A 15,860-nucleotide genomic window follows, 5' to 3' on the forward strand; every position below is an offset into this window, starting at 1 on the left:
TTTCTAGGGGTACACAGCCTGATCTCCGAGAATTCACCCACAGGAAGACTGCTGAGTCATCTTCTGGGGTCTCCTGTCGCATGGGGACAAAGGTTATAAAGGCAGTGCGCTCTTTCCTTCCTGATTACTACTAGAGCCCATGTCCATCTTTCAAATGCCTGGCCTGAGAGATTTCTGGGAGCACTAAGGAGTCCTTTGCATTGACCATTCCAGAGAAATATCAAAGAAAACAAAATTGTCTTGAAAACAATTGAAAGGTATTCATCTCACAAATGCATATTCATTTCCTAGACTAAGTGGACAAAAACAGCTCATTTGAATAAACTGTGCAATAAAGCTTCAACTGAAGTCCACCCTGTTTTCACAAGTTTAAAAAATTCTCTACAGTTCTTTAGACCAGGTATCATTGCAACATTAACCAGCCCCTTGCCCGTGCATCTGACATCTGAAAACCTCCCCTGCACATTTAAAATCCTTGAGGATGGCGTTGGCTTATGGTCTCCGATAACGGAAACATGTTCTGTCCTTTTCAAATTTCACTGCTCTTTAAGCTTTTTTCATTCAGTGAGTTTAAACACCTATTTTATTGGCTGGGTTGGTACCAACAAGACAAGAAAACTGTCCCTCACCCAGTACTTAATAGTCACTTTTTGTCTGTTAAAGATACAAGTGTCACTTGCAAAATATTTAAATAAAAATAGGTATAAAGAACTTGAATTAAAAGGCTCCTGTATTAAAATTTATGACAGTAAACATCAGTCAAGCCTTTTTATTTTTTGGAAGCATAATGGGGACAACCTTTTTTTTTAAAAAAAAGCTCTAAAATAGGTGTGGTGAAAAGACGTTTGCCTGAACATGGCACTGATATGAATGAAACACTGATCCTTTACTGCTCATCTGTATCCCCCTACACCCTCCTCTATTTCTCATTATATTACCCTGGGCAGACATTAATGATGGTATCAACCTCATCTCTGACAGCCACTGGGATGAGTTCACTCAGGAAGTTTAGACATGTTGGGAAGGTGGCTATACAGTAAATTAACTTACGATCTGGTTTTGTTGGGTTTAGATTTGGTTAGTGTCCTGACATGGGACAAAATGAAAAATTGGGGAAGCCTTCAACTGGTTTGTGTGTAAAAGTCCATACAAATGAAAGTGACGGGGAATGCATCAAAGGCTGTAAATGAAATGATCATGGAAGCGTAACATGAGAATATCCTCTCATAGAAACTAGTGAAACTTTGGTCCATGTAGTTTATGAACACTACAATGTGTTTATGAACACTATATAAGCTGCTATCCTATATAACCTGTGACTTATATAGGATAGCAACTGCAGTGATGTGGCGACATACAGGAGGACCTTGTGACTGCTGAAGGAGGTTTAAGGGAAGAAACAATTTAACAGATTATACCTTTTTCAAACAAAAAAGATTTGCTAGTAACCTAATTTGTGAGTAGGCAGACAGCTTTTCTACTGCCATTCATCTCTGTGAATTTGTCTGTAGGATTGTTTTTTTTTTCTATGACAGGGAAGCCTGATTCATTCAGATACTGTAATCTTTTGGGTTCATGCAATACCAAAAAAGCTTAATAAAAACTAATAGATTGAGTTAAGTAAGACACCTATTCATCTGAAATTACTTCTTAACCTGATGCATTTAGCTAATCTTTTATTTGAGTTTCTAATTAGCTGAATTTATGATTTGGGTTATTAACTTTCATTTGGGTGCGTGCTACATCATACTTTGGTGGTCCTAGCAGTACAAAGAAACGAAGCTTTAACACCGAAGCTAAGCTCTCTGGCTTCGTGACGCCACAGTCTAATGCTTTTCCTACAGTATTTGGCTTGGCCTTCAGTTAGGTCCCTAGTCCTGGTTCTACAATTTCAGGTGTTATATGGATCTTATCATTAATCTTTGTGAATTAAATGGGTAACTGATTCACTCTAGGTATTTTCGCTTGGATTAGGAAACAACTAGAGACATCGTATCTCTGCAGGACCAGAGCTGGAGACCTTGCTATGGTCTGTCTCAAACTGCAGATTGCACACTGACAAAGAGAACTAGTGCAGCTGTCTGACAGCATTTTCAGTTAGGAAGCAAATGAAAACGGAGTAAATTGTGGTATTACATTACTTTTTTACAGCAAAAAAGTTTTCTTTAAAAAATCTAATGCTTTTGGCAATAGAAAGCACCTGTGGACTGACCCTAACCAAGACCCCGATTTTAACTACCACCAATTGTTGTTTTTTTGCGGCAATAAAAACATTGTGCTGGGTTTCTCTGGCCCTGTTTGTTTTTTTTAATCACTGAGAAACTAAAGGGGCCTTCAATTTTCATCCTTAATTTCCAGATTGAGCTATTAAAGAAATTATAGCATCAAAACTGTAAAACTCTCATTCAGAATTTTTTCAACTTTCGTGGTTGACTAGAGAGAAAACCCAAGTGTAGGATCTTATTCAGGACCTTGGCAACATCACCACTAACACCAACACCGGCTGCCCAGATCAGTACCTGACCATCAGAACCTTCTTCTGGGTACATGACTCTAACACACCAGCGCAAGTAGGAGCTACTCAGGGACCAGACTTGAGCAAGGCCACCTCAAGGTTTTTAAACAGCTAAAGAAAGGGCCCACTGCCAGAAAGCATTGCAATGCCCCACAAGGACTTTACACCCCTGCCACTTAAACCAATACATCAGCATCATTGCACAGAACTCAAACCATTCTTCTTTTCATAAATAATGCAGAAAAAAACAATACATTGACATCAGAATAATACACTAAAAATAAAAAACAAAAAAACTTCACCAATGGAGAACAGTAGGTTTTTTTTTTGTTTGCTTGTTTTTCTCTTAGATATTGTGTGCACTTTTCCTGCAAGTGCACCCAGGGTCATACACTGACTTAAACAACTTAATGACAAAAAGAAAAAAGAAAGACATAAGTAAAAACCAGTTGGAACCAGCTGAAACTGGCCCGAGCTGAGTGTCTGAATTAGCTTTGTTTATTGTCCAGTGCTGAGTCCTTGCTCTTGTTTAGTATTATTTATATTAGTTTCTTTTTTCCTGTTGATCCTGATATACATATATATATATAAACGTTTGTAAACAGTCTTTGATTGAATGTATCTTCAACTTATTGGCGACAAACTCAAAACGAACAAAGAAACAAATAAAAAAAAAGAAAACTGATGTACAAAACCAAAGTTTAGAGTGAAACCCCAAGAGATTGTGTCTGTGTGTGTGTGGAAAGTGCGCTGAGGCAGCTCTGTGGCAGACTGACTGAAAAGCTGGAGAGAGGCGCGGGCCCTCAGGCTTTGAGCAGAAAGCCCAGGCTTCAGGTGTAGGCTTCATCATCGGTGTCTTCTATTAAGACCTTGGTGTCTCGTGTCTTTGACCTGCAGGAGAGAGAAGTCAGGAGCGCTTGGTCATCAAATGTCAACATGAGGATGAGTGAAGGAAAAATCATTTAATCAACCGCATGATGAAGCCACTGGGAGCTCAGCTGGAGTTTTCCAGCACTAATGATACAACATCAATCGAGGTGCAGGCCTCAGGAAGACTTTTAATGTTTGCCAATATATTCATTAATTAGGAACAATTAAGAGTGCCTAATCAGCATGCTCTACTTCCATTCCTGGCTGCAAGCTCTGGAAAGTCATTTCAATAGCTGCTTCTAGAAACAGCAGGGCTGGAAAGCTCTTGACCTGAACCAAGCCAGGAATTACCGTGGCTTAATTAATCAAAGCACGTGAAAGGTCAGGGTTAGAGGTCCTTGAGAACATGTTTTGTTGTAATGCACCGCAAGGCAATGCTGCATTATGGGGAGGCCACTCTCGAGGACAAAGGAGGGCGTAAGTGCGAGGTGCGTACTGTGAGGCCAGCCGGGGCCGGCGCAGAGACACACTGTGGCTCCTCTTCCACGCCTTGGTCTTCTGGCGGTTCTTCACGCCGTCCTCCTGGTCCATCATCTGCTCCAGGAGGGTCTGGTCATCGGCGTTGAGCGGAGCCACCGAGATGTCACGGACGGCCCGGAATTCACCACAGTTATTCAGGTGCTCATTCTCCAGGCGGAAGAAATTCCACACGAAGCGCCTGAGGAGGAGAGCAGAGCGGTTAGGCGGGGAGAGGAACGGGGCTCAGCTTGGACACCCCAACACAGGCTGCCCAGATCAGTACCTGAGCATCAGAACCTTCCTGTAGATACGTGACTCTACCACACCTGTGCAAGTAGGAACTACTCTGGGACCAGACTTGAACAGTGCCACCTCAAGGTTTTTAAATGGCTAAAGGAAGCTGCAATGCCAAACAAGGACCTTACACCCCTGCTACTTAAACCAATATATTATAATCATTGCACAGAACTCAAACCATTCTTCTTCTCATAAATTGTCTAGAAAAAAAATACATAAACACCAGAATAATGCACTTAAAAATAAAACAAAGAAATGTCATCAATGGAGAACAGCAGGCCTTGGCATTGTAATCTGCCCCCACAGACTGCTGTTCTAACACTTCAGAGCCAGTGGCATTGAAACACCAATCCCAGATAAGCAAAGTGCCTTTCAAATCAGGGTTTTTGCTACAATGCAATATTTATTCCACTTTTTAAAATATTCTAAACTAAAATCAAGGTACATAACATACAGTACAAAGGGGGTTAAATGAGGAAACCTTTTTTTTATTCAGCTGCATCCGAATGCTGTGAAAACAGAATGTTTGTGAAAAGTGGATATATCCACATTAAAAAAAATTGGAATGTCTTTCCATGAAATTTTATCCCAGAAGACCATTATGTTCTCCATTCTCCACATCACCCACTAAAGTATATAAAACTTTTTTCATCCCTGAGTTTTAAGAGACACTGAGGAAAAGTGTTACATTTTGTAATTTATCCCCTAAAAGTAAAAGTATAAACATTTAATACTAGTATGTAGTGATAAGCCATAAGTAAATAAAAAACAATATGTAATATTATTTGTTCGAAAATAAAATGTCACGACAATGTATTTTTCTACAAAGTAATTAATATATATTAAATTAAATATTTCATGTACTATAAAGAAGACAGAACTCCTACTGCAGCCTGAGCTATTCGCAACTACCAGCTTTAGCGTATTTCAAACTTGAAACCATATTTTTGGTCAATTCGCCTAAGATAATATGACAGATGACATTTCTGATTCAGCGTTCGAGTCTGGACAAGAGAGAGCAGCTCATTACATCTGGACGAGATCAAACTCTATTCAATGAAAGATTTATCCCTGTAATGCACTCATGACTGGAGGTTCTGAATTTTACAATACTGAGAGGTTCAGTTCTAACCACCATCTATATGCAGGAGAGACAGTGCCCAGTGGAGAGACCTGGGTAAACCAAACCTTGCCCTCCAGTCACCAATCACAAGCCCAGTACCTACTGGGTATATACAAGATGGGCGATACAATATCAGGGTCCTCCAAACTCCAGTGTCTTCTCGACCTGGTAGAGATCTCAGCTACAGTATGTAGGTGAAAACACTTAACCAATCAATCTTATTATTTAAATTGCTGGGATTTATACATTTTTGGCCTTTTATGAAAGCTAATCTCATAGGAACTAATCTCATAGGAATATCAGAAAGCCTTGGTTTTCAGTAGCTAATTGATCTGAAGATTTAATCAAGAAGAGATGGTATTGGCTTTCACAACATGGAGGTACTCAACTCCCGCTGCTGTTTGTGTAAAGTTGTCCAGTTTTCCTTGAATACCTAAAACCTCCTATTCACCATTTTAAACGCACCTTGCCTTAGTTTTCATTTGTGCCCTCTGGATCACATTTCACTCTTGGCACTGAAGACCTCCACTGGTTTGACACTGAATACTTGAATATCCGAGCTCCCTCACAGTTTTCTCCCTTCAGACTGAGAAGATTCAGTGCTTTCAGCCTGTCAGTGCTGCTCTGAGCCCAGGCATTTACCTGGCTGCTCTTCTCTGTATAGAGTCCAGAGCAGCAGTATACAGTATGTTTTTCTAAAGCAGTGAACACAGTTTTCTCAATTTTGTTTTACTGCTGCATTGTGCTGTTTTAACAAAACCCCCACGTGGTTTGGACGTGAGCTAGTCGAGCACCCCGTCTTACCGGAAGACCTCCAGGGGCGCCAGCACTGTGGAGAGGATGTCGTCGGCGGACGGGAACACGTCCATGGTGGTGATGGTGGTCTTGATGATCCAGGCGAAGCGCAGGATGATGTCTTCCACGATGGCACAGTAGTAGTAGGCCTGTGGCAGAGTGACAGCCATCTGTCAAGCCCCTCCCCAGACAGAGGCAGACCAGTAGCCTGCACTGTCAGACCAACCACTTCCTTTCACACCACAAGCAGATTGCCAACAGCTGGCCTGAGGCACCTGGAGGAGGACTGACGCAGCTCTCACTGCTGCGCTGGCTCACCCCCAGCTCACAGGAGCATGGCACCATGTGAAAAGCTCACAACAGACAGCTGCTAGTGTCTGCCTACCTTAGTGTGAGTCTCTTTTATAACTGCAGCTTAAAAATTACTACAGTTTTACCATGTAATATACATTTTTTCCCCCTAAAACCAATAAACAATTTGAACATCAAATAATATTTTTCTCACATCAAGCTGAAAAGACTCAGCTCTTTTAGTCTGATAGTGTTGCTCTGAGCCCAGGCATGTACCCGTCTGCTCTTCTCTGGACAGATTCCAGAAAAGCAGCATATATTTTTCCATATGTGATGACTTGAACTGAACACAATTTTCTATATGATTACTTACCCAGCACACCGCACGATTTTAACAAAACATCCATGGATTTAAACTGTACACGTCTAGCTCTATATCCTTACATTTAGTTTGTGATACTTAGTGCTTCTCTACATTGTCTAGAAGATGGAAATTAGGGCACATAAACACCTTGTCTTTTTAATAGGCACCTACAAGATCTTTTTCCTTTCCATGTTTGTAGTTTTATGTTTCTTCTACCTTCATGTAGCACCTTTCTGTATTAAATGTTATTCTACCTGAATTGTTCTGATTTTTCTTTGCCGTCTCTAAAATATTTGCCAATCCTCATTGTTAGGTAGCATAGACTAGCTATACCAGAATCGAAGTCATTGATATAAACCAGGAAAAACAGTGGTCTCAGTTCCGATTCCTTTGGCACTCCATTAATTATATCAACCTTAAATTTGTGCATTTAGCCATTAGAAACTTACTGAAATACAGATAATCTTTAATTCGAATTACTTTTTCTACAACCTTACGTACAATAAGACACAATGGCCAATAATTACTCACTCTTGCTTGATTGTTTGAAAATATGAGATCATTAGTGCCTTCTCCTCAATCCTCAATCATTATTAGGTTTGTCTTCCATTACAGTTTTTAACAACTGACATCAAGGAAGGAAATTTAAAACGATAGATACTTCCTCAGTTTCACACTGACGAATATCATTCACAATTTCATTATACCATAACGTACCGTACAAATTACAATTCAGATGTGAATTCATTGGACTGTAGCAAATGCAAACCCCCATAACAACCTATCAATATGCCCTTAGAAACTTTTTTTTTATAAATATGACCAATATACAGTACACTCTGAGATCCTGGACTCTCCTAGATTAAATTCTGAACGCTCTTTTTGATGTACGGGTACAGAGTAGAGAGTACACCTCCACCTCTCTGGACTCTCCTGTCTCTTCAGATTGCTGATTATCCACTCTCGCTGTATTTGTTACCACCCCTCTTCATTATTTTTCAGTTCCATTAGAATTGCCTGCTAACGCAGTAGTTTGCAGATAAATTGACAAATGACTAGTTCACTAACTCGATGAAATAACTAGGAGCTGCTCTAGAAGGGAAAGCAGGAGACCGGGACCACGGCTGTGAAAGGAGTCTTGCTGCAGAGCTAGAGAGGAGTTCCCTCTTACCTTCTGGGGGTAGACGATCTCTTCTCGCAGAAAGGTGTTTTCCCCAGCGTTCTTGTCAAACAGCCCCCAGTCCATTTTCAGGTCCCAGATGAGCGTGTAGAGGGAGCTGATCACGGAGAAGACGATCATCAGGTAGAAGAACACCTGCGAATCGGAGTCATCCTGGTCTGGGAGCACAAAAACACACGCCAAACAAGCGGTTGTTAACGTATGGCATCCCTAAATTCAAAATCAAAATCACTTTTTTCTTTACAAGTCTTGTTGTTCCTGGTCTCTGGGCAGATGGCATGAGGAATTCTCAGGGGGGTTGTAAAGCACAGCACTGGGTATTGTAATGCTTACTTTAAGCAGCTCTGTGTGCATTAAGAACTCCTGTAGATGATTGTCTGAATGTACTGCGTTATCATGTACTTTAATGAATCTCCAGCTGTTTCCACAGGGCAGAATGAGCACCACTCTAAATGCTCCCCATTTCAATACCACTCTTTTAGCTTTCAGGAAAAACCCTCAAAGCCATAGGCTTGCTTCACCTGTTAGGAATGAAAAAAAAATGTGTTTTGTGGGGAATACAACAACATAAACCTTCTGTCTTGCAGAATTCAGTTAAGTTGAAATGAATACTGAACCAGAGAGCAGTTCAAACAGGAGTAAATGAAACCATCTCTTTTGGTCCGACCTGTGCTACTGCCTGGGAGACCCAGCAGAGGGAGCTCCATTCACAGAGTCTTCAGCACAGGTCCTTTTCCTCCATTTCTTTCAGCACTAAAACAGCACTTGCTACCACAACCAACTCATGGTTGGATTTTATTCTTTTAAAACACTTACGGAGATTGCTTCACCTTTTCTGATTTTCCGAGTTTGCATGTTTCCGTATAATATGTTGTCAAAATGTAATAATGCCGTCATTAGTATTGAAAACTTTTTTTCTGACAGACCAATAGCTTTGTAAATATCTGTAAGTCATGAAAAAGGTCTAGCAGCTTAACTAAAGGAGGGCTATACAGGCATACACAGGAGTTTGTAGATGCACATTTGAAACACATGTTCTTGCAGTCAGTGGTGAGAAGCGAAGCTGAGAAGCCTTGTTTATCAGTGGCTGCAGAGTACTGCAGGTGATCTCTACTGACAGAATGAAACGCCTGTTCTAGATCAGCTAATGAGTCTTTAACTCGCTGTGACAGATTTCAGAGTCAATAAAGAGCTTCTGACAGGGACACTGAACACTGAGAAAATGATAACCCTGGTCCAGAATGGCAGATCATGCTATCGGAAGACAAAAAACCATTTCTTTCAAGAGTGGCGGCATTCTCTAGGCAATGTTAATGTTTTCCAGTTTATTTTAAGAAGACAGTTGGCTCAGCTTGACAAAAACAAGTTAGGTAGGCTGAACAGGCAGAACACATCCTCTCGTTTGTAACCATTCTTATGTTGTACCTTTCTGTTTCACAAATGTTTGAGATTCAACAATATGTCAAGGCATTGTATTGCTGGCCTCCTGAATGGTTCAACCAGTAAAGGAGCTTGCCTGAGTAAACAAGACGTGATGTTTATTCCAGCACGGACAAGTAATTGTTGGGGCTTTGCTGAACATGGCAAAATATAAAAATAGAGAAAAATGGTGTCAGCATAGTACTATCAGTACTCATGTGCTGGCAGAACTTTTAAAACACCACCCTTGCAGGCCTCCTGCAAAATTCTCTATTATTTTCTTGTCAGAAAAAAACAGGTGCAAGCCACAGTAAAATCAGACCAAATAGCAATCAGACCATACCAAAGAGAGGAACAGAAAAACAAGGTTGAGCGTGTTTACTCTGCAGGGATAGGTAAAAATGTGGTGTTTTCAAACCAGGAGCAGCAAAGAGATTCACTGCTGCCTTTCCATCTCACTCAACGACTTGGTGACATGTGGTTCCAAATACATCTGTACTGTTAGATGTGTGCCTGCATAAACATAAACTGAGGTAAATAAAGAAATGCCATTTCAGTCACGCACTTGTACAGCTGCACTGCAGTCCACAGCTCCAGGTGCTACTGTGTTGTTTACTCTTTCATCACATTGCCTAGCTCATCTATCCACGTTTTTTTGGGAAAAAACTGTGAAAACATTGCTAATAAAAATATCTCTTATCTACCTCTTATCTTTTTGATCCTTTTGTTTATTTTAATATCATCCAAGGCGTAATGAACTCTTTTTAAGAATTACTAATGGGCTGAGATTCATTGTTCCAGGTGATTTGAAGCATTAAATTTGCTGCCACGCTACCACATGTGATCTACACTTGTAATTGCTTTCAGGTCTCTGCGAAAGATTATGGCAGCCACAGTGCACTACCACAAGACTAGGCATATGCGTCTAGCCAGTGGTTAAAGCCAGCACACTTTAAATATCAACGAAGTTGCGACATTCTGTTAAATACTATTGCTAATGAAAAGCAGACTTTTTCTTATACTGAAATAAGCAAAGTCAGATTGCACAAACTCAGCACCTTGAGAGGAGCTCGTGTTCCTGCAGCCTAAGACGATCTACTGGGATATTAAAAAGGAGCAAAGGTTAAGTCAGGAACAGAAAATGGCAGAACAGCAGGATACGTTTTAAGTATGGAACTGCTTAACTTGTGAAGTTCATGAAGGTGCACGAAGGGAGACATTTAAAAAATTTGTGTAGGTGTTATGGTGAAAGATATGGTCAGAGTGCCATACAGAGTAACAAGAAACAACAGTAGATAACAGTCCTCTTGCAGTGGGATAGTTCTATTAAACTTACCCATTCTAATATCGAAAAGGACAAAAAGAAGGCTCAGTTGTAATTAGTGTACAAACCACTAGTGAAAAGAGCAGCTGAAATGTTTGCAGGTAAAGAAAAACATTTAAAAAATAGGATGACTTCCTTTTAAGCACACATCCACAAGCCCGTGATCGGTGTGCTGCAGAAAAGGGAGTCCTTATTCTGCATCTCCTGAAGTGTGAGCCATATAAGTCTTAATTGTGCTGAGCTGCAGTATAAAACTCATGATTAGAAAATCTAATAAAATCTAATAAAATCTGTAGCACTTCATAAGTTCACACAGGGAACAGTCCTTAATGAACATGAATTCAGTTAGTACAAGGAAAATCATTCATCCTAAACTCTATCTTTCTACAGAAAGTGCCAAAGTTTGTCAGTCACAGTAGAACGGGATCAGCAAATGTAAAAGGAACACACGAACATCTCTCTCTCTTGTTTTCATTCGCTTGAGAGTGGAGGCACTTAGCCAAACTGCTGAAGTGGGTATTCTACACGCTGAGCCAGAACTGAACAGGACACACTAAATAAATCACAAGAAAATTTTAAGTGTAGCCGATGAAAATGAATCCACAGCCTGGGGTTTGAGTGTAAGGTAAGACTTCTCATTCACCATGACATCAATATTTTAAAGCTCTGCAAATATTAAGCATTCCAAAACCTTTTCACTTTTAAGCATACATTTGCTCTCATCCATGTGGCATATACTGAGACAGGCAGAACAATGGAGATGTGTATTAAAGAGAGGTTGTGATCTTGGCATGCAAGAAGCAAAGGTAAAAAAAAGAGGAACTAGCATGAACAATATATCACTGAGACTGAGAGCATCTACCTCTGTGATTCAGAGGATGTTTGAAAGCATCTTCATGGAGAAACAATGGTTACATAAACACAAGACACAGAGGCTGATGTACAAGAAAGAAACAAAAATGACTCCAATCCTCCGTATTATTTTTAATAATTTTTCAATTCAAATTTATTTTCTTATACATTTACTCCCAAAATTCCCCTGCCCGTGCACAGTAAGCGCAAAACAGGACAACTTCAAGGCCAACTGCAAAAGGACAACTGGAAGACCTCTGTCTGTGAACAACTTGAAGCTCTGCAGAAGGGCTGAGCACAAGCAGAGCCAGCACTCCTCTGTGTCTGCTGAGCTCACTATTGTGCTGCAAGCTGGAGGCCCCTTCTGTGTGAGGCTTCTATACTCTAGGCTACGGGTGGGTCACTGCAGATTCGAAGTCCAACTAGCATCTAAACATTTACATTGAATCCTTAACAGTTTAAATGACATATAGAGCTCTCACATGCCCTAAATACTAAAATGTGATATGAAAACCCTTCCTTTTATGTAAATACGGTACGTTTAATGAAAAAGATGCTGTAGGAGCTAGCTGGTTCTGTTATCGGTCCCCGCCTGTGAAAAGCTGGGAATTGTTGGGCTGAGCCGATTGAACAAGGCCTGCATGGAACTGTGGGAATTTGCCATTTCCCCGTTGAGAGTCAGCTCATAGAAAAAAGTTATGACAACATTATTCATCTGTCCTCCAAGTTTAACCTCTGAACTTAATATGTGCATTTTACTCAATGAACAGCTTCCGAAGTGCCCATTTAAAAAGACGGCTCTTGGCTTAGATTCTCATCTCAGGATGATGAAAATAATACCGACATCCATGAGATTTTGGAAGATACAAAAGTGAATCGTTGTACTTTCAGCGGTACAATGGGGCATCGCACACAGGCACTCACACTCACACACGCCTGCAAAGAGAGAAACTAATATCATATACAGTCATACCCAAGCCTCATTGCTATTCTGTTGGTGTCTAGGAGACATGTTCTCTCTGCAGGCAGGCAATTATAACTCAATCTCCTCCAGCAAGTCCCCTTCCCCCCATGCCTGCTGCCGAAGAGAAAGCAGGGCATTGGTATTCCTCGTCACGCAGCCCAGTTATTGCTCCACTTACAAAACTCATTTCGTGTTCTGCCTCTGCTATTGGTTGTACAGTGACTGCAGCTCACTTGAGGGGGAATTACAGAGCCTGTCATCCATTGATGACTGGGGGCAATGGAGTGTAGTGTGAAGTCCAAGTAGGAGGCAAACCACCTACCACTGCAGCCAAGACCCTTGAACCAGGCAATGAACCACAATGAGAGTCAAGGTCCTGGAACAATGTAGTCCAGTAACAATCGCAGCTAAGAGCCCAGAACCAGGCATTGAACCACAATGAGAGCAAATGCCCTGGAACCAAGAACCTAGAACTCCTAATAAAACTCCCGTCACTGTCTAAAATCCAGAACTCCTGAGAATTTGAAGTTTTCACATTTTCTGTAATTTTATATAGCTCTACAAAATGATATCAAAAGAAGGCCGACACTGACACTTTAACAAGCACTGGTCACAGCTCAACGAAAAATGCCGACTGCACTAGTATTTTACCAGAAGACTTCACTGTCCCCGATGGATCCATAATTCCCATCCTGTACACAAGGTAAAACAACACAATGGCATGTTCATGTTTCTTAATTCAGTTGGAAATATAAGTATCGAGACCCTCTATCTAATAATTCTCAGGTCATTACAAAATTTTAACGCACACTTTTCTAGGTTTAGTGTTATACTGTACATACGGTAGCAATTCTATGTCAGAAACTGTATAAAAATTATGGTAACAATCTCAGAATTAAAGATCATTTTCAGAAGATGGGTACAATAAGCTATGTTCTGATACCATAAAGACAATGTTCTTCAAACTGAAGGCAAGCTGATGTACTTTCACCTCTCTGCCTTGGGCACTTCTCCCTGCTGGGCGTGTTTCATGAACATGATACCTTGAGAACTGATGCTGGAGGCATCAATGGAGCCAATTTCCTGCCAAGATTGTATTAAACTGCTGTAAAACAAAGTACAGAACCTTCAGATCTTCTCAACACACAAACTAAAACCAAAAGGTAACAGCAACCAAGTACTGTATGCATTTTCATCATTGAACATTATTACACTCCAATTCAACCGTTACAAGGATATTTGTTCTTCACTGCTGTTCGTGAGATATGAGTGATCAGCAGAGCAGAAGAAATGCCCATTTAGTATCGGATCCACTGCTGGAAAATGAAAAATTGATTTCAGGTTGGAGTTAAAAATACAATGTCAAAGAAATCTTTTAATCCAGCTTTTTCAAAGTTTAGTTCTAGTTTCTTCCTTGCTTGACACAGGCAACTCAAGGGTCTGAATCCTCCTGGTTTTAAAGCTGGTTTTTGATTAGCAAACTGATTAATACAACTTCAGACTCATCCACATAATTAGCTCAATTGAAATTGAAGCAACAAATACAGAGGAGCCCATGACCTTCAAGAAATACTGCTGTCTATAATCTGTTCATTGCAAAAGAGGAGGATTATACTTTGAAGTCTACTCTGAATGCACTGATATAGAAAAGACCACTATAAATCTTACACTCTAAATACAGTGATCACCAAATGGAGTGAAAAATAAATTGAACATGGTTTCTTTCCTGCATATGTTACATATTGTAGCAATGATAAAGATATGCATTTACTGTATACTTGTAGTTGTTAACCACGAAACTTGTGGAGTGCATAATAACTGATGCTTTTGTATTTAAGCTTTTAACTTGGACGACGGATGCAGACAGAAATAGGTGTGTGGTTTGTGATCTGCATTTGTCTGAAAAAGACCGAAAAGCAACAAATCACAGAGTTAATTTTGTGACATAAATTATTTTTTACATCTGTTTTCGGATCGGCTTTATAAAATGTCGAGTAAAGGGAAGCTACCGGACATGCCGGAATGCCCCTCTCCAGGAGCAAGGAGTGAGGTCTGTGTTGGCCGAGTGCACACAAGACACAACTCTTAGTGGGGATTCCCTAAGGTTGGGCTGCTCTTCTGGGCCTAGAGAGTCACTGCTCGGCAAGGTTTAAAGGGAACCCCAACCCCTCAATGACCCAAGCCATGAATACGGCTGTAGTTAGGACCAATTAAGCTTACAGCATATTCAATCAATCCATTAAGGCAGAATGAAATGCAAAAGGCCCTGTGGCTATCAAGGTTGAGGGGCGACAAGCAGTAGATTTATGTTAACTAGGGTTTAACATAAAGCATAATTATGTTGCATTTTTAAAGCGTAAATCCCCTATAGGCATGAACAAGGTCAATTATTAAAAAAAGACTGGGTCTGAGCCTCTAATTTTTTTTATCAACATATAATCAATGATCTTTGACAATGCATCAAGAATGTAACTGTCATTGGGCTGACAGCTTCATTGATTTCATGTGTCCACTGACACAAAGGTTTTGAATTGAGAATGTTTACATTCTAAATGCAGCTCCTCCATCACTGTACAGACACGCAGAGGCTCAGACGGCTCGGGGGAGATACCCTGACAAAAATGGGGATGTAGGCTGCATCTTTGTTTTGGCAAGAAGCATTAAACTATGTGACAGCAAGAGCATCTTAATAATAAAGACATAAGTCATAAATTGTGTTATTGTGCTTTCAACATTACCCAAAGAAATAGTAAAAAAAGATCTTTTCACTGAAAAGAGACCTGTCATTTGAAATATTTTTCCACACTCTTTTCTTCATTCACTCATAGTACAGTAAATGGAGTTTCTTGCTACTCTGCCTCCCTCATTTGTCTACTTTACCTGCATTTCCTGATCATTTCTGGTTGTGCCTGGTTGCTCACTGCTAATCATAAAGTAATCCATTGGCTTTGTGAATACCTGTATTAAGTGCCTTTGTAATTTTCTCTGCTCAGGACCAAAGAGAATCAGGTCCGTTGTCTTATCTTTGTATGCTGATCTTTTTAGACCTGGAAGTATTCTGGTTGCTCTGTGTTATGCACTGTACACTGTTTAAAGTAAGGTCTACTAGTGCATTGTAGAATGTTTACATGCCTTCTATCCTGTTAAATGTTTATAGGCACTTCCCTGTATTGCACAGAGGAGGAGCCAATATGGTTGTGCTAAACTGAACAAAGTGAATTAGAAGAACGATTAATTAGTTTTAACTTCCACGGCCTTTTTCAGAGTGGTTTCTTCTATTTCAATGCCTCCAATCTGGTAATTATCAAGTGAATTTTAACTATCTGGATGTACTACTTTGCCCTAGT

At 40.3% G+C, this 15,860-nt stretch overlaps 1 protein-coding gene across 1 annotated transcript in view; it reads right to left on the reverse strand.

Moving 5' to 3' along the window:
• Nucleotides 1-247: 247 nt before the first annotated feature.
• Nucleotides 248-15,860, reverse strand: part of xpr1a (xenotropic and polytropic retrovirus receptor 1a) — a 127,574-nt gene continuing 111,961 nt past the window's right edge. The window contains exons 12-15 of the mRNA XM_088928334.1: nucleotides 7,946-8,112; nucleotides 6,129-6,268; nucleotides 3,882-4,103; nucleotides 248-3,406 (exon numbers count right to left, since the gene is read on the reverse strand). Of these exons, the coding sequence (XP_088784460.1) occupies nucleotides 3,346-3,406; nucleotides 3,882-4,103; nucleotides 6,129-6,268; nucleotides 7,946-8,112 (590 nt within the window). The 3' untranslated portion in view covers nucleotides 248-3,345. The remainder of the gene's footprint in view (nucleotides 3,407-3,881; nucleotides 4,104-6,128; nucleotides 6,269-7,945; nucleotides 8,113-15,860) is intronic.

This window comes from Atractosteus spatula, chromosome 11, assembly GCF_055471065.1.
Source record: "Atractosteus spatula isolate fAtrSpa1 chromosome 11, fAtrSpa1.hap1, whole genome shotgun sequence".
Classification (NCBI taxonomy): Eukaryota; Metazoa; Chordata; class Actinopteri; order Semionotiformes; family Lepisosteidae; genus Atractosteus; species Atractosteus spatula.